This window comes from Mauremys reevesii, linkage group 6 (assembly GCF_016161935.1).
Source record: "Mauremys reevesii isolate NIE-2019 linkage group 6, ASM1616193v1, whole genome shotgun sequence".
Classification (NCBI taxonomy): Eukaryota; Metazoa; Chordata; order Testudines; family Geoemydidae; genus Mauremys; species Mauremys reevesii.
Genome location: NC_052628.1, coordinates 22,035,505 through 22,060,924, shown reverse-complemented (window position 1 = coordinate 22,060,924; position 25,420 = coordinate 22,035,505). Strand labels below are relative to the sequence as shown.

Here is a 25,420-nt window from a genome sequence, read left to right as displayed (position 1 = left end):
AGAACAGCTGTTCTAAGGTAAGAAGTAGGCTATTTTGAATTAACTTAACTATAGTCTCCATGTTTTAAGACTGAAATGTAACCATAGAACAGCTTTATGTTAATTAAAAGGCAAGTTTAGTATAGCATTAATAGCCTTGATGCCATAATTGTGATCATTGTTGTTTTTAATTAGAAAAAAGACTTGGATACAGGGGCCCCACAAAATTTAATAGCCCTGGGCCCACAGGAGAGTTAATCCGGCCCCTTGTGCATTGTCACTTTAGGAATGCTTGTCTTGATTTAAGCAGCATTTGACTGAAGACCAAGTAGTAAAGATCAGACAGAAGCATAGAATGTTCTGTACAAAGGCACGTTAACTTTTCGTGCTCAAAGCATTCATACGTGAGGGGTTCTGTATGTGCATTTGGTTTAAAGTGGTTGATTTACAATGAAAAATACTTTTGTAATAGCAAAGTAATTACAACTGTCTCTGTAAAACTAGTATCTAATTGGATTTCTGTTGGCAGACATACAAAACCAAACTGTGATGTTTGATGCTATTAAGGATTGGCGTGAGGAGTTGGAACGGACCAAAGGGAACATGAAATATAAAGTATTGAGTGCCAACGAAGCCTACAAAGTCTCTGAAAAGTAAGCTTGAACTCTAAAGTGGGTGTGTGTGGGTGTGGCAAATTTAATATTAAAGTCAATGTTCATGTTTCAGAAGTTAGTGATGAACACCAGTGGTAAATCTCTACCCTCCCATGTGGAATCTGTCTTCCAACTCATTTCTCCAAGGCCTCAAGCACTGTAAGAAACACTTAGGCCTGGTGTATGCTTCATAGTTATGCAAGCAAAATTTTTTTGTTCAGGGGCGTGATTCCCCTCCCCCCACTATCATAATTGGGTCAGGAAAAGCCCTAGTTTAGACACCATTATTTCAGTAAAAAGATCCTTTGCCAGTATAGTTTACTCTATTCGGGGAACTGATTTAGGCTGTTAAGTTAGCAAAACAAAAAACAAAAAAACCTAGACCCTCTTTTGCTGATACACAACTCTCTCCAGGGGGGAGGACAGTTTGTATCTATATCAGCAAACCCTTTCAAGTTTATTATTTTCAAGTGGAAGTCCTTTAGTTTTTAGGATTCAGGTTTTCGTTAAGCTTTTGACTGCAGATAACTCTCAGAACAGTGGAGTGAGTTCTCAAGATACTATTAAAGCTATCTCGATAGCGTATTGCAAGTACCGAGCCTTAAGTATCAAATGTCTTTAAAAGTTGGACAATTTGTTTTGTGCCTTCCAGAACATAGTTGCTGGCTGATGTAGGAAATTGGGAATTACTAATTATTCAGATTTCCTGATTCTGTGGCGAGGACTTCCCGCATCATACAAGGGGCATTAAATCTGCTGTGGAATTCTTTGCTATAGGAAATGTTTCTCTCTTCTTTAGATTGCCATTGTATTTTGTTGTTCCCATGTCACTCTCTGAAGAGAGTATCTTGCAGTACCAAGGAAGAGGCATTCCTGTGAGTATACATGCGATGCTGAAGCGTGAAAAAATGTAGATGGGAAAATTTTAACTTGTATTTCAGACAGAATACATCTATAAATAAATTATTCATTATTTAAGTACGTTAGTCTTAGTGTAGTTCATATTGCACTATTAAAGTCATTTCTGTAACAGCAAAGTCATCTGTAAAAGAGGAAGCAGCAGCTGAAAATAGAGGTTATACATAAAGCTTCCCCTTAAGAACATATAGAGCAATATCTCCTTACATATCTGAATAAGGCTAGGAAGAGATGTGTGAGTATTAATGGACCCCACACATGCTCATGGCATTCTCTGACTAGTCTTTCTTCCTTGAGATTGAGGTTCTCCAGAGGCACTTGTGTCTTGGCATCTGTAGGAGTCTGCTTGGTGCTGGTTGCTGTGCTAATGACAGTACTTCAGCAGTGAGTGTTAAGGCACTGAATGTGATGGTCCTATCATAAGAACAGATAAAGTATGGTGGAGAGGAGAAAGCAAGGCAACTTTTTATGTAGAGATCGTTGATCATTTTAGGTCAGTGGTCCCCAAACTTTTTAGGGTCACCCCCTCGGGGGTCCAAGGCTGGGGGTGGTCTGGGGTGGGGCCAGGGCCTGAGGCTGGGGGTGGGGGCAGGAACAGGGCTGCGGTGGGGGCTGGCAGGTGCAGCTCTGCTCCCGGCCCCACCCCTAGCCTTGGCCCTCAGCTGGGAATGGGGCTGTGGCCAGTGGCCGAGGCTGGGGTCGAGGCCAGGAATGGAGCCATGCTGAGGCTGGAGATGGGGTCAGGCCTGGGGCCAGGAGTAGGGGACACAGTTGCGGGTCAGACCGGAGCAGAACTGGTGGTAGGGAGAGGCTGGGTGCTGCTCCCTCCTTGCCCCCCTGAACATTCCTCTGTTTGGAGACCTCTGTCTTAGGTGCAGAGCACCCACAGCTCCATAGATTCATAGATTCATAGACTCTAGGACTGGAAGGGACCTGGAGAGGGACCTCCCATTGACTTCACCTATGAAAAGCAAGTCCTTTCACACCTTTTAGCTTCCAAACTAGACAGTTTCTAGAAGAAAATGTTGGCTGCCTTTATTACCCTCTTTAAACCTAGTTCAGTGCTATGATCTTCAAATATGCCACAGGACAGACTACAGCAAAGAGCATTGTTATACAGTAGCCTGCTGTTACCGTGATGGCTTCTTCTAGTGAAAGCAAGAAATTTTGAAGCCCTTAAGTTAATTTCTGGTTACAAAGACCAAGTGAAAAACTAAGTTTAAAAATCACTTTTGTGACCGAATTAGTTCTGGTTAAGATTACAGGGTTATGTGGCAGACGTTCAGTTTTCTTGATGCAAGCAATCAGTCCCTTTCCTCTTAAAGTACAGCTCTTAGTCTTTGTGAAATGGTACCGTTGGACTTAATTACTTCCAGTTCAAATTTTAGTTTACAAATAAAGCTGTGTTCCAAACTGCCAGCCCTGCAAATTCTCTCTTGGATGTGGAAGCCAAGCTGGGGCTTTCCTTCTCCCCCTCAGCAGATATTCTAGACCAAATTATGACTTGGTTACACTTGTGCAATTGTTGGCATCTAATGGTGTTGCATAGGAGTAACTGAGTCATAATTTGGCCAGCATATTTCTGCTGATGTATGAGAAGGAAAGAAACAACTGGGCCTTCAGAGTCAAAGGTGAGTTTAGAGACCAGTTTAGGAACAACTGTGATAGGATATGCCTCCATGTAAGCACTCCAAAAGTGACTGTAGACCATTGCAGGGACAAAGGAATGTTTTCATAAAGTAAACATCTCTGCAATTTCTACTTTATTTCAGTGTAGATTTATTCTTTCTTTATGGCTTGTCGTTTTGTTCTACTGTCAGTCTTGCTTGAAGAAAATCTCAGATCACAATTTAAACCTGGGTATCAAAATCTTTGTCTTCCAATGAGATATGGTATAATACTACCCTGTAAAACAGAACTATTTGTGAGCTAGTTTTAGGAACATGCATACCATAGGAGTTTCTCAGCTCCTATTTTAGTAGTCCAGCTACTATCTGTTGGACAAGACAAAGCAGTCTCAAGGTTTGCCTGCGCAAGGAAACTGAATGGAATAGCTATTGCCAATTCTAGTCAATGTATGCAAGCCCTAAGGGAAGAGCAAAGTCTCAACTGTAACTTAAAAACATATTACACCTACCTTGTCCATTGCCTGTACCTAATGATTAAACTTCTTGAGGGTAATACTATGAAATGTCGTGTCTGGAGCATTTGCCATTGGTTCTAAAGTACAAGATTGCTGCTGAATGATTCATTGAATGTCCCAAAACTATTTGTGGTAAAGCAGCAGGAAAGGGTTTCTTATAGTCGAAGTTTCACTCCAGTAGAAACATGTAGCTGTCATATGTACATGAGAACTAAGTAATCAGGTAAATGTGTTTTTCTGTAGATTTGGTGTTGGTCTTGCCATAATGGTGCTTCTCTTCTCAAAATGTCTGCTTTTCCCAAAGAACAAGAGGACAACACTTCACAAATGCACAAAATTTTCTTGGATGGGTCAGTAATAGCTCTTCTGTCCATGACATTTTAAAAAAGTGATTCTTATGGACCTTGCTTATGTCTTCTATATTCTATGTCTCAGTCTACGTAGCAACAAGAGACAATTGTTTTTGATGAAGTTTTGTTTTCTATCCAGTGTATTAAAAGCAGTTTTATTAGGGGTTTAGCTTTAAATGCACACTGTAATAGTGATGTCATTGGTCAAATAACTTTTGGGGATGGGGGGTGATCTCACAACTATGTATGTACTCACTAGAATAAATCTCTATGAAAACTGGGGATAGGTGGGGAGAGGTTTCCTCTGTTACCCCCCACCCCCCAAAAAAGGCAAAAAAGCTAACTGCAGGCTTTAGCTGCAGTAGCAGCAAAGCCTATCATTTCCACAGATCTAGTCTAGTTGAATCCTTTGCAGGCAAATAAACTTCAAACACCTTTCCTTTTAAAAGCTCTACTTAGAGCTGTTTTAGACCTCCAGAGGTTATATAATCTTAAAAACCTTGCTTCTCCAGCATTGATTTAGGCTGTGGAGGAGATGCAGCTGTTTCCCTTAAAGCAGGGTTTCTCAAACTGGGGGTCGTCACGAGGCTCTTGCATGGTGGGGAGGGGTGTCACAAGCTGTCAGTCTACACTCCAAGCCCTGCTTTGTCTCCAGCATTTATAATGGTATTAAATATACAAAAACGTTTTTGGTTTATAAGGGGGGTCGCACTTAGAAGCTTGCTATGTGAAAGGAGCCACCAGTAAAAAAGTTTGAGAACCACTGCCTTAACGCATTAGTAGTTACCAATTTCTGATCCAAATGAGCTGCAGCACCAACAGAGGCAGTTAAATTCATTCAGCATTTGATGTTGAGGTGAACTGGCAGCCCCAAACCAACTCCCAATTCATCTAAAATAGGACTAAAGGTTGTTAGGCTAAGAAAGAAGTGGAAAATGAGTTTTAAATTGCCATCCTCCATGAGCCCAGCTGCCTTTCAGGAGTAGTTTCTTGGCTCTATGAACAGTTACCACCCTGTGCATTATAAAGGAGAAGACTCTTTGAGCCACAAAGAGCTGCTGAATGATACTTTATTTGGGTGAAGAAGATAAACAAAAGAATATTTCTAGGGGAGGCTAAAATTAACTTAATATGCTTAAAACAGTAGAGAAGGTTTCCCTATATTCTCTTATGCTTCCAAATTTCATAATGGGAGGGTATATTGAATAACCTTTCAGAATTGTTTGAAAAACATTTTATTTCAAAAGGCAAAGAACCATATGCAAATAGCAGATAGCCACAACAAGATGTGAGTTGCTATGTTGGACCATTGTCTTCAACTACCTGAGAACTCTGCCTTGTCTGCAATAGGAGGTGCCTAGTGACTGACTACTACCACTATCAAGTTTTTAAACATAAGAACGGCCGTACTGGGTCAGACCAAAGGTCCACCTAGCCCAGTATCTGTCTACCGACAGTGGCCAATGCCAGGTGCCCCAGAGGGAGTGAACCTAACAGGCAATGATCAAGTAGGGGTTGGACTAGATGACCTCCTGAGGTCCCTTACAACCCTGAGATTCTATGAAGTGATCTCTCTCCTGCCATCCATCTCCATCCTCTGACAAACAGAGGCTAAGGACACCATTCCTTACCCATCCTGGCTAATAGCCATTTATGGACTTAACCACAACATGATTGTGATTGTGTATGCTGAAGGTAAAACTATGCTTAACATTAACGAGTCTGGTGGCACTCCAATGTTAAGACATATGCTTAACATTGTGGTTTTTTTCCAAGTATACAGCTGGTCTACACTTAAGTTTACTGGCACAGTTGCGTTGGTAAGTGGTGTGACTTTTTGTTGACATTTATGCTGGTAAAAGCCTTTATATAAATGCAGTTATAAAGGTATAGAAGTGCCTTACACTGGTATAACTATTTTAGATTCCTGAACAAAAATAAGCTTATCATGGTTACAAGATTACTTGTACTTCTGTCTCCTTTTCTTGTCTCAGTGCAGTTCCTCAGGTGTTAAGCATCATGCTCTTACCTTTTGTGGGGAATCTGGCGCTGGCAGCTAGCCAGCTCAGGGCATAACCTCAAAGAGGTGTTAATTCGCTGTATTTGGGTAACAAAGGAATGTTAAATAGTAGACAGAAGCACATTCACTTGTGTTGATACAATTAACATCTATTCTTGATTTTTATTTACCTTCACCCTGTTAGCCTTATACCAGCATAACCAAAATAACCTGTAGTTCCTAAATCCTTTTAATGTCTTAAAATTTTATTATTTATAATTTTATATTACCTTATAATTACTTTATACACCTCTACCCTGCTATGGTCATGGGGAGCCAAAAATCCCTACTGCGTTATAGCTGAAACCCCTTTATATCGGGGTAGCAGCGTCAGGGCTCCGGCGGGACTTAAAGGGCCCGGGGCTCCCCACAGCAGCCGGAGCCCCAGACCCTTTAAAGCACTGCCAGAGCCCCGCTGCTACCACGCTATACTCAAACCCGTGTTTATATTGGGTCGCATTATAGCAGGGTAGAGGTATATTATGCAACTATATTCAATTTTCATTAGATCAAATGGCATGTATTTCACATTTAGATGTGAGTTTACTTAATGAAGAATTGCTTGGCTACCTCATTGTGTTTACAAGACAGAAGCCTTAGAGGTGAAGCATTAGATCTTCTGACCAAGTGCCATTAGGACTTTTCACAGACTCAAGTATCTATTCTTCTGTCAGAGGAACACACATGCTGTGCTAAAATCACTTGCCCGGCTATTTCCAGTTATAAATACTGGATCTTGGGCATGATCTTGCCATCTCTGAGCCACTGAACACTGAATCAGGGGAGTTTGAGCCGTTGGACTGAGATATCCCCCCGCCCCCTCCAAAAAAAAACATTTTAGGACACCCTGAAAGATTCATGGAAGAACTCTAAGAGACTTACGGAGGATTAGAAGATGTTATACCTCTAACAACTAGACTCATATATTCTGATTCAACTGTAATGTATTTAGTCTGCCTTTAATCCTTTTAATAACTCATTTCTTTTTTCTTAATAAAATCTTCAGTTAGTTTACGAAGGATTGGCTAACACAGTATTGTTTTTGGTGAGATCCTGAAGTATCCAGTAACCTGTGGTGAGTGACCAACCCCTTGGGGTTGGAAGAACCTATTGTGTGGTGTATTTTTGGTTTTAATAACCTTACACCATAAAGTCCAGTTTGCCTGCATAGTAAATAGGGGCTGGAATGCCAAGGGGATTATCTGTATTCCATAAAAACAACAAGGAGTCCGGTGGCACCTTAAAGACGAACAGATCTATTTGGGCATAAGCTTTCGTGGGTAAAAAAAGAAGAGAAGGGAGTACCTCACAAGTGGAGAACTAGTGTTGACAGGCCATCTCCCACACATCTGAAGAAGTGAGGTTTTTTACCCACGAAAGCTTATGCCCAAATAAATCTGTTTGTCTTTAAGGTGCCACTGGACTCCTTGTTGTTTTTATGGAATACAGACTAACAGGGCTACCTCCTGATACTTGACAACATTCTGTATTCCAGGAGTACTCTTTATTACTGGCTTGGTGAATCTAATGATAGAATAGATCACCGGCTTAGGAGTATCTGCCCTATTTTCTGACAGTCTGTCTTGAATTTGGGCATTCTTGGCTGTGAGTCACTCCAGACACACTGACAGGTGGAATCTTGTGATTCGTCCACTCTTAGACCAGCTCCGCAAACTTCAGCATATGTATGGCAACTATGATTATTTAATCCAACTGGCTTCAGTGTCTGCAAGTCCTCCCTTCCGGAGCTGTGACAGTGGTGAATACAGTGATCCAAAACAGCTTTCTTAAAACCAGAGAAAATTCTTTTTAACACGTGTCATTCATGACTGTCTTACCTGTGTCCCCCATTCAGGGAGTGTCTGCTGAAAACCAGCCCAAGGCTATGGCTACACTTAAACTAACTTGCAAGGCAGCGCAGCGCGCGCGCGCGCAGCGCGCGCGCGCAAAAGTCAAAGCGCCAGCGCTGGCTCAAAAAACTCTCCCAGCTCCCTCTCCTGCAGCTGTCCAGGGGGACAGGGGGGCTGGGCGCGCTGGGGCTGCTGGCTGGCAGCACACTGGGGCTTGGGGGGCGCCGCGCGCGCAGCGCTGCTGCAGGGTGTGTTTTCACACCCTGCTGCAGCGCTGCAAATTTGTAAGTGTAGCCAAGCCCCAAGTTCTTTGTTCTCTCTTGTCTCTTTAGCCAGTTGGCTCTGCATTGTCTCTTATCACTTGAAATGTTTGCTAGGAGGTGTGACTATCAGTCCCCCGCCTCCCACCCTGCTCCTTCCCTGATACATATCCTGACAAACCTGCTAGTGAATTAATTTAATCACTATCTGTTCAAGATACAGTATTCATAAATTATTACAAATTAGCTGACAGTATAAGGATTTATACCGTATAGTTGCATCTACACCAGGACAGTTTTGCTGGGTTAGGATTGCTGCCATATGTAAAGCAGCAAAACTCTTGTAGTGTAGACAAACCCGTAGCAAGATTGTTGCTGAGTATTCTAAAATGCACATGGGGCCATTATCCCACTAATGCACACCTTTTTGTGGCTAAATGCTCTACTTTTGCTATATGTATAGTATATATGGGGTGGGACATTAACCTTGCTACCTTCAGTGACCACTACCTATGTCTAGGTTTCTCTAAACTGAAAGGTTTTGTCTCTTTGATTATTCAGCGTTTACAAGACAATTAACAAACCTCCCTATGAAGTCTTGAAAACAGATGACCTTTCAAGCAGCCTTCCATCTCTTCAAGACATTCAAGCTGCATACACTAGATTTAAACAGCTGTTTCTGATAGGTGAGTTAAAATTAGAGTTAAATGAGGTGGGAAGAACCAAGGTGTGACAAATATTCCTTTAGAGACTTGCTAATTTTGTCTCCAAATATTCAATTACATCTCTAACAGATCTTGAATACAGTTCTTGATTTAAGAAATTGGTGGTCCATTTCTTCTGATTGTATGGTGAAAGGAGCTCTTTCTGAATAGTTATCTGATGATTGTCTCTGCAGATCAAGTGAGATTTGTGGATGTTTGATTGGTGTATTAAACTGGAAGCCTGCTGTTGTCAAAATTGTTAGCCCACACTAACAAGTCACAGTATCCATTAGAAAATGAAGCAGAGAGTCCTGTGGCACCTTATAGATTAACAGACGTATTGGAGCTCTTGCAGTGTGTATAGAGAAGATGATCAGGTGTTTTGTTTCACTTTTAATTAAATGAAATTTACAAAAATCTTAAACCCTTCTGCAAACTAGTGTCAGCTTTGGTTATATGTCTGTTGGGTCCCTGGGATTTTAGTACCTATTTGATTTAAAAGGAAGCAGTCAACTTGATACTTAATCTGCTTCAGAAAAGTTTAAGCTATTTTAAACTTTTTTTGTTTAATGTACTGCACTTGCCTGAATCCCACTGCCAATTCTGTGGTTTTACTGTTACATTTTCTAATTTCCAATGTTTCTCTCCCCATTGCTGGGACAACTTTATTTAGAATTCTAAATAAGCAGGTAGCCCTCAGTATGTTGTTCAGCATAAAATGTGCTCTAAAAATACAGAAATTGGTATATAGAAGATTGCTGAGAACTCACATCTCCAGTTTAATCTCCTCTTGTCTCCACATAACACTCCACAAACTTCCTTATTTGGTTTCTCTAGGTATGGACATACAGTAGGGAGTACTGGAATCCAAACTTTCTTCAGATGGTTTTAAAAATATTTTCATGAAGCTTTATAAAGGGTTGTAAAACTACTTTTTACATAGCTTTATATTTTTGGCCCAAACTAGGTATTCACTTTTAAACAATGAACAGGTTTGATTAAATCTAACTGAAAATTCTGTCTTCACAATCGTAAAGGAAAACTTAGTCTGTTGGATGCCTGATGTCCACTCTGGTTGAAGGGGTTGTTGGTTTTATTTGACCACTGTTAACTAGCATGATGCTTGCACTCACATTCCAATTTTCTATTTTTACAGATAACAGTACAGACTTCTGGGATACTGATGTAAAATGGTTTTCATTACTGGAGAGCACAAACTGGCTGGAAATCGTTAGGTTTGTTAATATATGTTCTTTGAGTTCAGTCTTTATTAAATGAATCTCTGGTGACTTTTCTAGCTATGGTTATTGGAAAACTAGTTTTAAATCAATAATGCTTTTTATATTAAACAAATTTTTTGGGATCTTTATCAAAACTCTTTGATTCAGGAGTCTGAGATGCATAGAATACATAGATAATCAAAATTTCTTTTCTTTGTGATCCAATATCAATAGAAAATTTACATGCAATGGCCAGAGCAGATGCACTGTAAAACAGCTGTTTGGAGGACAGAAACCTCCCAAACTCTGGTCACTAAACTTTTCTCACTGGTGGAAAGGGACTTCACATCACCGGTTTCATAAAATTCATCAAGAATGGAAGATTAAACAAAAACCTAACAGGAAAGACTTCTTGAGGCCTCAGACTTCTGGACTACAATAGAGTACATGCCATCACACCCTGTAGACAGGGTATCTGGAGAAGAGATTTGTGGTACTGTGGACTACATGTGTACTGGGGACACTTAAATTCCCACTTGTGCTCATGCTAATTCAGGTGAACTGGTGGGAACCATAGTGCAGATGAGTCTGGTGACTAAATTCATTTTTTTTCAATGGTGTAGCAATACTTGTTGCAAAGCAAACCCAACTGACCCAAGTGGTCATCCGCACTACTGGTAGCTATAGCATAAACTCCAGATCACCTGAACCAGTGATTACAACTGTGGGTAATTTTTTGTAAGCTTTATATGTAGATGAGGCCCTAAACAAAAGAAATTCTAGTGCATGTAAAGCTAGGTGCCCTGCAAAACTCTGTCTTCAGTAAAAGATGCAAATGGAATCTGTCTCAGAAAATTTAAGTTTTTGACATGTTACTGGTGCTGAGCAGCAGCAGAATTGTGGAAACTGAGGTTAAGACTGCAAAGGCAACAACTGGCCAAATATGCAAATTGGCAACATTTCTAACTTAAAAGCAATTTTCTATTGAAAGGAAGGTCTGAAACAGTGGGGAAAACCATGTGAGAACTTGAAATATCCAACTTCTTGGGTTTCCAAACATCTCTGATCCTGAACTCCAGAATATGGAAAACCTGTCCTGATCTGAAATCTCCTCTGTAGTATCCATCTGTGTTTATAGAATTCCTATGTGTAAAGTTCAGAAGTAAGTACGATCAGATATATAACACATTTTTCTTTATTGGAGATCTACCAAAAACTCGGAAAACAGTGACAGTGATTGGAGATATTACCTCTAAGGATACTAAAATCCTGTTCCTCCCTCCCCACCCCCTGATCCCACCCCACAGTAGTAGTATGATGCATTGTTTGTACTCTCTTCTCCTCTTTGCTGGATTGCATTTCCCCTCTCTGGGTTGCCTGTGAGTTATACAAGAATTTTTCAACCTGCATGCATTAATGCGTGAGCATAACTTCTAGTGATAAACACAATCAAACCAAATGCAAACTTCTAGCCAAATTCACATCCTCACTCTTGAAAAGAAGCAATTTCCCTTACTTGGCCCAGTTTGCTCTGCAGATTCTTGGCACTTCAGCAAGCAGTCTCTTAGTTCTGGGATCCAGACTTCTGAATAAAGCAATATGACAAAATAGACACTGAAGATGAAAGTACTAATTTATGTTGGCTCATTTGCAAGAACCTCACCTCTGTGTGCCAGTGTAATAAGTCGCTAACTTTAAAGATAGGTTTGAACTTACCCAAAACGTCTCCAAATTGTTTTTGTATTTCCTTTCCCTTTTTAAAAAATCCCACTTGTTCTTCCTTGGGAGAAAATACTGTCCCTAATGTGAAAAAGTTTGGTTTTTATTTGCGTTTTCAGAGACTTTGGTTAATCACCATCCCCAAACTCTTACAGAAAATATTTTCCTACCTTTCAAGCTTGTTGAGGATTCCTGTATTGCTCTCAATGTAAAGCATGTATAGAGTTCTGGTACTCCACAATAATAATTCTTTATAACACGCAGTTAGAAAAAGGTCAGAATGAAGTAAACTCTACTTGAAGAAGGCTAGATATATTAATGTGCTATGAATGCCTACAACAGAAAGATAATTATAAATTGGAAATATAAAACTACTCTTCAAAAACGTGCACATTGGAAATTGAAAGTTTTTTGTGAAATCAGAAAACAAGAAAACTTCTGATCCCAAAGATTAAATTTAAAACATGAATTGTAATTGGATAAAATTTGAGAGAAACCATCTAAAACACAAACTCGATTTAAGGAATCTGCTCTACCCAAACTTGCTTCTGATTGGCATGGTAGTTTTTTCAGGGGAAATTAATGTAACAGATCACTGAAACTATATATGAATTGTCATAATGCTGCTTAAACTTAACTAGTTAAAAACCACATTTGAGAATATTAGTTTTGTCTTATTTCTCCATATCACATTAGGCGATGTCTGAAAAAAGCAATAGAGGTGGCTGAATATCTGGAAGGACAGAACACAAACGTTCTCCTTGTAGGTAAGAATCTTTCATCAAGAGATGATCGTATCAGATAAATCTTCTCTTTATTCCTCCCACCCACCTACCACCTTGAGAAATGTACTGAATTTAAGATACACCCTTATTTTTATTTATTTATATATATAAAAAGTAAGGGGAAATAATGGTAAACAGAGTTTAAAATTCATACACATCTGCTATATTTAATGTTGTGGCACTTCACATACAAAACTTCCATCTGTACTGCAACTGGTGTTTTATTTCATTTATTTGAGATTTGGCATGTGTAGTCTCAGCCCATGAGGGAATCACTTGAAGGGGGTGAAGAGGAATTATTAAAGGACTGTTACATTTGACTCAAAAGATTTTTTTTTTATTAATGCTTTTTGGTCTAACAACTTTGTTTAACTTTAACCCCCTAATATAGTTATACAAACTTCTGAATAAAAAGTTGGAAAGTCTAATCTATTCACTATGTGTGTACCAGAGTTTGCTCAAATAACATTTTTTTTTATTGTCATTGTGAACGTTGTACAAGGGATAATGGCTTAATTTGGCCTACGCAGAAAGGACCTAGTACGTTTATCTGATACATGGCCATTCTGAGAATAGTTGTTGCATTTACATGCACATGTAGTCACCAGTGAACAGTATATGATGTACAGGATCAAGCCCTAACTGTACTGGTCTATAATCTAAAGCTTAGTCCATTAAATATCTGTGTATTTAATGGCAAAGTAGACTTTCCCAGACATGTTAGTTTCCTCGAATTGTGGGTCAACTCTTAAAATACCATAAACTGAGACAGGGAGCTCTGTCTTATATTGAAAATATTAAATGAGGGAGTTATTTTTATGTTAAATAATTGGGAGAAGGTATTAGAGAGAATACAATAGTTCAAAATATACAAATGTATTGAGTGCTGGCAAACATGCTGCATGTCTCAAAGGCATAGACAGGTATTTGCCACAAAAAGCCTGCAATCTAGTAGACAAGACAGTATGGCAGGTAAGGGGATATTACAAAGCAAAATGAATGAGGCACAATTTGGTATACACCTTGTTCCATGACTTTCTCCTTCCTCCCATGTCTCCTCCCTTTAGTTGTTCCCTTTTGCCATCTGTCCCCTCATCCAGCCCTCCATCATTACCACCTCTGTCTTCTTTTCACATCATGAACATTTGGATTGAGTATAGGGGTTAAAGCACATGGGGGCAAAGCAGAGTAACTACTTGGGAGATTCCCTCTAGTGTTTAGTGTCTCTCTCCCTGTTGAAAAGCAGCAGAAGCCAGAATTAATACATAAAAACTTTGAATACTCTTTTGAAGATCATGTTTGATATTAAGGCTTCAGTAAGTGAACTAGAGCTGTGAACCAGAGTGGATCATCTGTGTGTCTAGTTCTAGGTAAAATACCAAATGTATGAATTGGGTTTTTTTCATAAGCTGACTAGTAAATGTATTTTTCTAGGGCAATTGTAGCTTGGCCTGACGGGAGCTTTTTAGGCGTCAAACTAAATTTCCTTGAATTAACAAATTGTTAAATACAATAGAGCCATTTTTGAAGGAGAAAGAGTACCAATTTATTTAAACATTGCTAATTTTTCACAGAAAATGCAAGAGGAAGTTTTAGATGCTTAGATACCAGGATGATTTTCAGTATGGAAGAGAAGACCATGGAATAAGACCATGAAATAGAATAGTACTTACCTAATGTTCCCTATTAACATCTTTCTGTAAAGACACTACCAGAGCAGTGGGTACTGAGCACCTCTAAAAAGTCTCTTCCTTAGGCATCCAAGTCTAAACAAATCTTAGCAAATGTTTTGGTCAAAATTATATTTCCATAAGCATCAGTCACACCAAACTAATGTGAACAAGCATTTGAATTGTGAGGGGAGCAATATGCATTACCAGTGTGACCAGTTTTTGTCTTTCAATACTATTTTCTAGAGGAGAATGCCTCTGATCTGTGCTGTGTGATCTCCAGTCTAGTTCAAGTGATGATGGATTCACACTACAGAACAAAGTTTGGCTTTCAGAGCCTTATTCAGAAAGAGTGGGTAATGGGAGGACATTGTTTTTTGGATCGCTGCAACCATTTACGGCAAAATGACAAAGAGGAGGTATGTTTCTTGACTCTTGGTTATGTACAGCTTCACAAAGCTTGTTCACTGTGAGGGATGATGTTGGGTCTTTGGGCTAACGGTGTCTGCTTTGAAGGTATCTTAATTGTAAATCTTGCCTTATGGATTGCAGATACTTCATTGTCTAGTCTTTATTCCATTGGGAAATAACTTCTAAAAAGTTTACCTTGATGACGTGTTATCTGAGAATATTGCTATTCACTAGGTTACAATACACATCTTAAACAGATTAGTATGATTTTTTTTAGCTAAGTATTTCATCATTCATAAACTTGCAGTACAGCATGCTCCAGAGGTGACAATTCCACCGTAAATATGCCTGTCTGATTGCACGCTTTAGAATGGAGTTCCTGGTTTTGAAGGAGGTGTAGCAAAACACTCCAGAGTTGTCTTTCTGAAATAGTAGAGAGCATAGAGCTGGAGCATAGAGTTAACTAATCAGGCAGGGGAGTGATTTGAAACATCCACAGTTTTGGGATTCCATGCAATATTGACTTTTAAAATGGATTTAATTAGATCTCTGAATTGACTACCATTTAGTTTCCCCATGTAGTCTGAGTTCTAGGAATAAGCTAATGGTGTTGTGTTTTTTATCGAGAGAAAGGGAATCTATAGCTTTTGAAACTTTTTAGCATAGCTTCCAGTGACTCTTGATCCAAACTAATCTCTAGCTTTCACTGCTAATCCAGTGGTGCTGGGAGACCTACATTTTTCATCACAAGCTAATACATTTCATGTCTGGTGCAAAAAGGCAAATTCTTAATCTATAGGTTAGCAATTGGCATAACAAAATTTTAAACTATGTGTCGGCAAAGAGCAAACTATGCTTTGTCTTAGACCAGTGGTCGTGAACCAGTCGATCACAATCTCTAGCTGCTAAAAGTCCGGCGGTGTAACAGGGCTGCCACTAAGGCAGGCTCCCTGGCGGCCCCGGCCCCACACCGCTCCCAGAAGCGGCCAGCAGGCCCCTGGGGGAGGGCAGGGGTCTCCTTCTGTGCACTGCTTCTGCCTGCAAGCACCACCCCCTCAGCTCCCATTGGCTGGGAACGGGGCACTGGGGCCAATGGGAGCTGCAGGGGCGGTGCCTGCAGAGAGGGGAGCCACGTGCCCCCCCCGGGGTGCATTGGGGCCCCTTCCGGGAGCAGGGTGGGCCGATCAGGAACCGCCCACGGTAAGAGCTGCCTTGAGGGAGCCCACACCCCAGCCCTGAGCCCCCTCCTGGAGCCAGCACCCCAAATCCCCTCCTGTACCGCTCCCCTCCCAGAGCCTGCACCCCTTCCTGTACCCCAACAGTCTGTCCCAGCCCGGAGCGCCCCCCCACGCCCAAACTCCCCTCCCAGAGCCTGCACCCCTTCCTGTACCCCAACAGTCTGTCCCAGCCCCAAACTCCCCTCCCAGAGCCTGCACCCCAACACTCTGCCCAGCCCCAAACTCCCCTCCCAGAGCCTGCACCCCAACACTCTGCCCAGCCCCAAACTCCCCTCCCAGAGCCTGCACCCCTTCCGGTACCCCAACACTCTGCCCAGCCCGGAGCCCCCCCTACGCCCAAACTCCCCTCCCAGAGCCTGCACCCCTTCCTGTACCCCAACAGTCTGTCCCAGCCCGGTGAAAATGAGTGAGGGTGGGGGAGAGCAAGTGACGGAGAGAGGAGGGAATGGAGTGAGTGGGGCTTCGGGGAAGGGGCTGGGTAGATCCTGGGTTTCACTTAAATTCAAAAAGTGATCTTGTGCGTAAAAAGGTTGGAGACCACTGTCTCACACAAAACAAGTGGGTAAAACAGTTCAACACAATTCACTATAAATCCAGATTGCTGTTTTTAGATAGGTTTGTATTTGGAGACATTCAAATTATTTAGAAGTATGCCATCTGCATGATAGGCCAATGTGTGGTGTCTTTCCCTGAAATTGATTTACTATTTCTTTTTATTTAGGCTCCTGTTTTTCTGCTCTTCTTAGATTGTGTTTGGCAGTTGGTACAACAGTATCCTCCGGCATTTGAGTTCACTGAGACTTACTTAACTGTCTTATCAGACAGTCTTTATATACCTATTTTTAGCACCTTCTTCTTCAATTCACAGCATCAAAAGGACACTAACACGGTAAGGGTGTACTTTTGGGGACGTGGTGTGCTAGACAATCCTTTTGCCAACAGTCTGGATAATATTCAACAAAAATTGACTGGCATTAGAATTAGCTACAAAATTGTTTCCAAGGAAAATTTGAGGGCAGTGTGATCTAGATGAATGAACACAGGGTTGGGGGTTTGGAGGTGCTGAGTTCTGATCCTGATTCTGCCATTGACTCGTGGCTTTGGGTAAGTCATTTCACCTCTTTGGTGTCATCAAACTGTAAAAGTCAGATACTTGAGCAGGAGTGTTAAGATTAATATCTATAATGTTTCAAACACAGTGCTATAGATCTTTTTGTTGCTACTGTTCTATCAAAATAGGTATTTATGGGAGTTCAAGATTTTAAGAATAACTAAAATATCTTTAAAAGATGTCTAGAGCTGTTACAGCTGTGGACTGGCTGCTCTGTATTCTATGGCCACAGAATTTATTAGCTGTAGAATTGTGCTCAAGAATCCACACTTCACTTCTTGAACATTTCGTGTAGCTCCCGTGATAGTAGAAAACCTTGAAAACATGAACCACTGTGAATGAATGCATGTCCTTCCTAAGTCTACAAACAGCCTGAAAAAATAGCTGATATGCAGTATCCCATTCATCTATCTGGAGTGTTAACTGTGATGTTTAAAATATAATTCAGTTGGCAACATCATCATTTTAGCAGACACACCTTTAATGTGCTTGTCTCACAATCCTAAACTGCCTCCCAGATGCCACAAGCTCTGTCAGTCTCCTACTTAGCTTTCAAACCTCCAGTTTCCCTTTTGACAACCTTCAGGATGCAATTAGGGATTCTCACTGCAATAACCTGGCATGCTAAAAACCCAATAGGGAGACAGTGTAAAATAATTTGGTTAATACCAAAATAAACAGAGGTTACTATATAGACTGCATTAATTTCTATATTTAAAAACCTTTGTGTTTTTTTTTTTTAATTTTAGCTGCAGAATTGTCCAGCTTGCTGCAGAGTATATAGAGCTTTGTCTAAGAGTCTGACTTCACCTTAAGAGTCTTGTGGAATTCTGTTCTTGGCCACCCCTAACTAATTGATCTGTTTGTTTTGGCAGTCTGGAGAAGGCCACAGTGCACAAAGCAGCCATTTCAGGTTTCTCACAGTTTGGGATTGGTCTGTGCAGTTTGAATCTAAAGCGCAGGTTTTGCTCAACAACCCTCTTTATGTGGAGAAGCCAAAACTAGACAAAAGTCAGCGGAAAACTACACGATTCAAAGTAAGATGTTTGATCAACTTCATTCAGAAACCATAAAAATACATTTTCCACTTTTGTGCAAGTCATTTATACTTGAGACAAATATACTTGGAGCTAAAACTTACACTGTGTTTGGTGAGATTTATAAGCCCACATTAGAATCCAAAGGTTTCTGAGACCTCTTCTTGCACTAGCGAGAAGCAGTTCTATTTGATCTGCCTCCTACCACTGCAAATGAATGCAGAAACACTTAGATGGAAGACCTAACCTGGGCTACTATGTATGGATCATTAGTTGGCAAAAGGGTAAGTGTAGCGATAACTTCAATATATTGCTTATTGTAGTGCCAAAGCATTTATTGCCAATCTATTTGACACTTTATTAGACTTGCTTTGCTGTGGTTCATCAAACTTCTAATCCAAATGCATAGCTAATTTTAAATCTGATTGATTACCTTAATCTGAGTTTGATCTGGTAACTAATGGGTCTGTTACAGTATTTTTAAGATTGTCATGGGCACCAAGGTTGTTTTTTTTATTATAGGGTAGCAGGGGCGGCTCTAGGCACCAGCAAAACAAGCTGGTGCCTAGGGCGGCAACATCTAGGGGGCGTCCCCTGCGGCTGCGGGGGGCAGCGGGCTGGGTCGGCGGTCCTGCCGCAGTCATGCCTGCGGGAGGTCCACCGGAGCCCCGGGACGACTGGACCTGCCGCAGGCATGACTGCGGAGGGGGCGCTCGTCCCGCGGCTCGGCTGGACCTCCCGCAGGCATGACTGCGGCAGCTCAGCGAGCCGCCGGACCGCGAGCCGCCCGCAGCTGCGGGAGGTCCAGCCGAGCCACGCGGGACCAGCGGTCCCTCTGCAGTCATGCCCGCGGGAGGTCCGCTGCTCCCGCGGCTCCGGGGCGCCTCCCGCGCATGACTGCTTGGGGCGGCCAAAAAGCTAGAGCCGCCCCTGTAGGGTAGTAAAAATTCATATAAAATATACTTGGTTTCTCTCATGGCATTGCGTGGTGTCTAACTAGGAGTTTTTCATAGTAAATTTCCTGGGGCTGAGGCTGAAGCTTAAACGTTCTGTTCTGTACTAAGACCACTAACTGCTCAACAAATAACTATGATGTGTATCTGGACAGCTACATCATTATACTGAGAAACTTCAATTTGGAGGCTGAACAGTGTGAAAAAAATCTTCTTTAGTGTGCATGGGCTGCTTGAAATCAGTGCTTTACTGGAGTTGTTTTATCACTTTTAATCTCTACATCTCCCTAAAGTGCTTTTAAAATCTGCTTCTTATTTTACTGAAAAAAGACCATGCACCAGTGATATTGAGTTGCTGTAACTGGAGATCAAATAAGATTGAATTTCAGTACAAGGCAACAAAACTAGTATAGTACTAAGTCTTATGAAACCAAGCTGACACAAACGGGGGCTTTTTTTCTCTGACTTGGTGCATTGGCTGCCTCAGTAGTTCGTATATTATAACATCGACCATATACACAGCAGACAAATGTATGGGTTAAACAATGAGGGGTTAAATAATAAACCAGCAGGGCTTTGTTTGCCAGTAGGTGTCTTAGTAATTCAGCATTATTTGAATATAACTTTTGTATAGCGTGGCTCGTTTCAGATGTTGACTTCAATTTAGAATATCGTTCCAGAGCAGTTTACCTCAGTGCATTTATTAATTTATTTCTTTACTTTTTTTTTAAGCATCAACGACAGCTTTCTTTGCCACTGACGCAAACAAAATCTTCGCCAAAAAGAGGATTTTTCAGGGAGGAAACTGATCACTTTATTAAAAACATTCTGGGCAAAAGAATTAGCAAACTGATAAATTCTTCAGATGAGCTTCATAATAACTTTACAGAATTCTACGATAGCTGGCACTGTAAACCTGTTGACTTTCATGGACTTCTGCTGCCTCACATTGACGGGCCAGGAATCAAAGTTTGGGCACAGCGATATTTACGATGGATTCCCGAAGCACAGCTGCTTGGTGGTGGTACTGTAGCCACTGCAACTAAAATCTTGGACATGATAGAGGAAGTGCAGAGCTTACAGAAGAAAATGGATGAAAAACATAGTCTGACAGTCCCTCAAGGCAGGGAAGCTCTTCCAATGCTGAGAAATTCTGCCCGTTTGTCATCCTTGTTTCCATTTGCTTTGCTTCAGAGACATTCTCTCAAGCCAGTTCTGCCCACCAGTACCTGGAAAGACTTGGAAGATGAGGATGACTTGGCCAAGAGAGATGATGAGTTTGTTGATTTAAGTGAAGTGATTTGACATGACTCAAACTGAGAAATTAAAGTATTGGCACAAATTTCAGTGAGAGTTGTACATGTTAAACTTTAGGTTTAAATGTTATGCTGTATCCTAATGATGGAATTCTTCCCTTCAAGTGTCTACATCTGACTTCAGCCAGTATGCTAAAATCTTAACCTAGATCTTTAGCACAGAAAGAACCAGCTATCATAATTAATATTTTATATAGTCTGTGGAAAGACATTGATATGCTTCCATTTCAATCTAGCGGTGTTTACTGCAGACAGATTTTACATGGGTTCGAGAGAGACTGCTTTGTTGTGAAATGGCTGTTCTGTAATATATGTCAAGAAAAAAATGAAATATAAAATGGCTATCAGTCGTAAGGAATTAAGCTATTTCTCTCTAACTTATGTCCTTGATATGAACTTCTGCATAACCACTAAGGAGATTACAACATTATTGGAAGTAGTTGGTTAAACTGACTTTGCATAATCTTTCTCCACAAGTGGTAAACTGAGGAAAGGTGGAGAATTGTAAATACTCATATACAAACAAGTCTAATCCTTCATTCTTTGAAGCTGAGAAAAGACCATCCATAGTACCCAGGGCTTATTCCTCTATACCTATTACATCATGAGTTGAAATTGTGAATTGGTCATCCACTTCTATTCTGATCAATTATTCCTTCTTGGCCTACAGAATTTTATTTTCCATGTAGTATTGAATGGGAAGTTCGGCTGTTTTCAGCTTGGCATGTGCTTAGCTTAAAGACCGGTCAGTCCCAAGGGCACTTCACGTCATTAGTCTTACTCCTCATGCCCATCATGCAATACAGTCCTGCTGCCATGATGTATTAAATCCTAGATGTTTGCTGCTAATAATAGTTAATGGTCAGATTAAAAGACTCAAATTTACCAGAAGAATTTCCTCTCAAATGGAGTAGGACTTTCATGCTCATCTCCCAGCTTGATGCCATCTGCCTTTCAAGGCTTTTTGTAGCTTACACCTTCTCTGCCAATAGGGAAAAAAAAAAATAGTTTTATACCCCTACAATAAATCTGGACTTGTTTTATAAACTTGTGGCATACATCAATTATGAATGTGGCCTTCATGTAAAAGCTGAGTATTAGAATCCAGTTGCTGGATTTTGGCATAACAGTACCTCAATGATAAAAGCCATATAAGAAATGCCTGTCATAAACCTCTTGCTCTATTGTGTATATACTCATTTTTTTAATGCAGATAAGTGTACTTAGTAAAATCCAAGTTTTTACTCTTTATGAAATATCATATCTATGGTCATTTTGCACCCTTTAATGCAAAAAATAACCCACAAGATGGAAGTAAGTCATAAAAGCCTTTACTTTGGTGAAAGGATTAATAATACTGTGTGTTAGGAAACTTGCATCTAAGATTGACCAGCTCATAGTAATCAGGAATGTTTAACTGGATTGCTAAAGAGGAGTCTTAAACTTTTGCACTGAATTATATTCCTTATGGACAGCAGATCCTCTCCCTTTTCTTGCTTCTCTAACTGTTATGAACCAAGATTGGTCTGCTAAAATGAAATACACTGATCAGGGGAAAGATGATGGAGCTGGATGCCAAACTGAAGCTTTTCAAGTCATGGTTGCCTTAAGTCTTAATAGTGAAGACTATTAAGTAATTTAAGCTTGCAATATTTTTTAAAATACACTAGCACTACACTTTTATTTTCATAGTGCATATGAGCCTTCTTAAAACTAGCACTTGCCAGAATTGGCTGTCTTGCACTCATGTCTTTCAAACTATAGATTTTAATTACTGTAATCGAAAATCAAGTGTCTCAAATATGTATGCAATAATCCCTCTACGAAGTAGTACAACCCATGCATTTTATGGGCAGCAGTTATCTTAGAATATAAGATTATAATTACTTGGATTTCAGATTTTTAAAACACTGCCGTTGGAAACTTTAATTTTTGTTATATAGAAAGATTCTATTTGTGCTTTTGACAGTCAGATTATTCAACTGTTGTAATGTGTTCAGTCATGAAAACTATGTATTTATGTAGGAAAATGGATGTCAAATATCTTTGTATAAAAAAATTCTCAAATGGATTTATATGGAGGAGATATTTATGTGCAGGATGAGACATGGGAACACTTCTCTATTGTAAATGTAGAGTGAATGCCATTGTTATGAGTTCTGTTTTCTGCACTGGGGGATTGGAAATGTACTTAACTTTACAGACTTTTGGTTTTCTGTTTATACCTCAGAGTTTTTACACTGAATGCAAGTTACAAAAACTTTAACAGTTTGTATTTTTAAAATCTTCCTATTTCTCAGATAGGCTGTTTAGAGTCTATATGTCAATAAAATGTACTGACTTCTCTTTAAATGAAAGTTTAAATATATACTTTTTTTGTGCTGAATACACACCAAGAAATTATTTAAAGCACGCGCGTGCACACACAGTTTTTCTGTATTGACACGAGGTGATTGTAGTGGTTAAGCGGCCTGTGCTTTTAAAGGCTTTGTATGTTTGCTAAAAATGAAAGAATGAAGCTAGTGTAGAACAGTGCTTGTGACTCTTATTTCTGCTTTGCCCATCGTGTATGTGATTTGTCAATTTAAATTTTGGGGGAACAAGGAGCTGCAAAATGAGTGACATCAGAATAGCATAGGGGTATGTCTTAAAAGGGAAAAACGTCCCTTCTGCAAAAGGAAACATTAGGCTCCTGTATTGTGCTGCTTTATGATGTACAGAGTTGGCTTTTTATATTGGAAACTCAACTTAGGGCTTGTCTACCCTAGAAGGCTTTGACTAAATCACTTGTGAAATTGATTGAAGAGTCAGTGTGAAAGCAGAGTAATTGTGAGGGGAAATTTTATTTTTAGTTGCTGCTTTAAAACACCTGTTTAATGAAACACGTACATTTCAAATAATTGATACCATGATTTCTCCAGTGTGGGGTCTCGCAAAGCAAATGTATTGTGAGCTCTCAAGATGGGAACCAAGAAAGCTGGAAGACCAAACTTGAAACTATTGATTTTTTTCATAAGCAAAAAATAAACATAAATGTCTTTTTTTAAAAAAAGAGAACCCATAAATTTAAAAATCTTTTGTGTATTCCTTTAAATTACCTGCCAAGATGTATTTTCTCTTAGATATGATGCAGTTTTGTGCCCCAAACCTCAGACTCCAGGAGAGAGTCCAGTGTCTGTCAGCTCTCACTAGAGCTGCATGTTAACTGCTTTAGCATTTCATGACTACATCAGATCCTAGTCACAGCAGTGCCGTCTTCCCTATCCCACAAGTTATAAGGATCAGTAAACTTTGGCCATTTATGACTTTGTAGCAATTCCATGAACACAACCAAGAACAGCAGCCTGTGTAAGGTAAGTGCTATTTAGGGGGTGAAATGCAGGGCTATCAAAAGATTTAGTAACGTTGATTGCAGGCAGTTCTTTATACATAGCACCAAACTGCTGAAGCCTGAATTAGAAGCTCTTTTTGCATTCACATTGAAAACCCAAGTATGTAATAAGAAATTGGGTATTTTAGAAAGTAAGATGCTTTTAGCATTAGATGTCTCATGATGGCATCTACTTATTTTTTTTATTTTCTCCAGTTACTCAAGCTGACTGTGTGGCTCAGGAGGCTTCCCATGTCACATTTAATATTTTCTGCATGAATAGACACTTGCAGGCATCTGTCAAAAACATTGTAAATTTCTTTGTGCTGGACTGAAAGTACCAGTATAGCTAGATCGGTCTAGATCCCCACAGTAGACCATGGAGAGTGTTATTTCTTTAGTGGGCGGAAGAGGGCGAGGAGTAAACAAAACCCGTAGCACTGCAGCTGGGAAACATTGCTGAAAGAAAACAGCTGCATGGGCCAGGAGGGCTGTTTCCTGCCAGAAACCAGAGCTGAGGCCTATTCTTAGGACAGAAAGCAGACTTCAATAGGCCTAGCAGATACCACGGATAACAGATCAGTTTAGCTGATTATAAAAATGATTTACTTAAACCCATGCTTTAAGTCAGGGTTTCTCAGACAGCATTCCTTTCCCTAAGGAACAGTGTTCTCTCCCTTCTCCCCTGATACATTCATAGAGAGGAGGAATCCCCTCTTGGAACAGCTTTGTAGAAAAAAGGATGTTCAGTTATCAAAGTTCACAATTATTTGTCTTTCTTGCCAGCTCATATTACCTTTCAAAAGCATTATCAAATTGAATATTGCTGAGTCTTGGAGGGAAATAATCCATATGCAAAAATCTGAGATGACGACTCCTTTCCCCCAATTGATTTGTTGTTTGGCAAAAACACATCTCAGCCTGAGGGCCTCACCAACCTAACACATGCCCCTCTGCCTTTTGGTCTTGTCTTATTGCTGCTTTTATTCTCTGGAAATATATTTTGTTTAGTGTATATACTCGCATTCTCTAGCACTTCTGGGCATTTTGTAGAATAATTGATTGCTTCACTCCCTTCCATTAACACTAGTTGCTCCTGTACAAAATATCAAGGAACTGAGCCAGATTTTCAGAAGTGCTCCGCATCACACAACTCTCCTTTTCCCACTCTGGCCAGATTTTCAAAATAGCTCAACATATTAGCTAGGTTTTTAAAAAGAGCTCAGTACCCACTTCCTTTAGTGTCTAAATGGGAGCTGAGCTCTTTTGGAAAATCTTCCAAGATGCTCAAAAAATGAATAGGCAGTGCACTTCACACACTTTACACTGGCTCATAGCAGTGGCTGGAATATGAGTACAAATGCTGTAACATCATACTGGCATTGAACAATCACTCAGTTGAGGTGCACTAATCCAGTTCCATAACAAAGATTCTAAAATTTTACTTTTTTTTGTAATTCTCAACATGCACATTTTATCCTTCCAATAAAATAAACTAGGTATTTTCTATAACACTTTACCCGGTTAGTTACATGGATTGCAAGAACAGGTAGCCAAGTAGCATTACAATAATTTGTACCAACTTTAGTGCCTGCACTGAAGTGTCCACTACTCATGGTTTTCAGGTTAAAGAGCAATGTGAAGTGAAAACCAGACATGTCTGGCTAATTCTAG

The 25,420-nt window shown here is 40.2% G+C and overlaps 1 protein-coding gene across 1 annotated transcript in view; it reads left to right on the top strand.

The window, feature by feature from the left end:
* Positions 1-22,728, top strand: part of MTMR12 (myotubularin related protein 12) — a 67,217-nt gene extending 44,489 nt beyond the window's left edge. Inside the window, exons 7-16 of the mRNA XM_039544531.1 lie at positions 509-632; positions 1,432-1,507; positions 3,937-4,043; positions 8,774-8,898; positions 10,073-10,151; positions 12,552-12,622; positions 14,557-14,729; positions 16,681-16,848; positions 17,946-18,107; positions 19,793-22,728. Coding sequence (XP_039400465.1) covers positions 509-632; positions 1,432-1,507; positions 3,937-4,043; positions 8,774-8,898; positions 10,073-10,151; positions 12,552-12,622; positions 14,557-14,729; positions 16,681-16,848; positions 17,946-18,107; positions 19,793-20,365 — 1,658 coding nt within the window. The 3' untranslated portion in view covers positions 20,366-22,728. The remainder of the gene's footprint in view (positions 1-508; positions 633-1,431; positions 1,508-3,936; positions 4,044-8,773; positions 8,899-10,072; positions 10,152-12,551; positions 12,623-14,556; positions 14,730-16,680; positions 16,849-17,945; positions 18,108-19,792) is intronic.
* Positions 22,729-25,420: the final 2,692 nt, after the last annotated feature.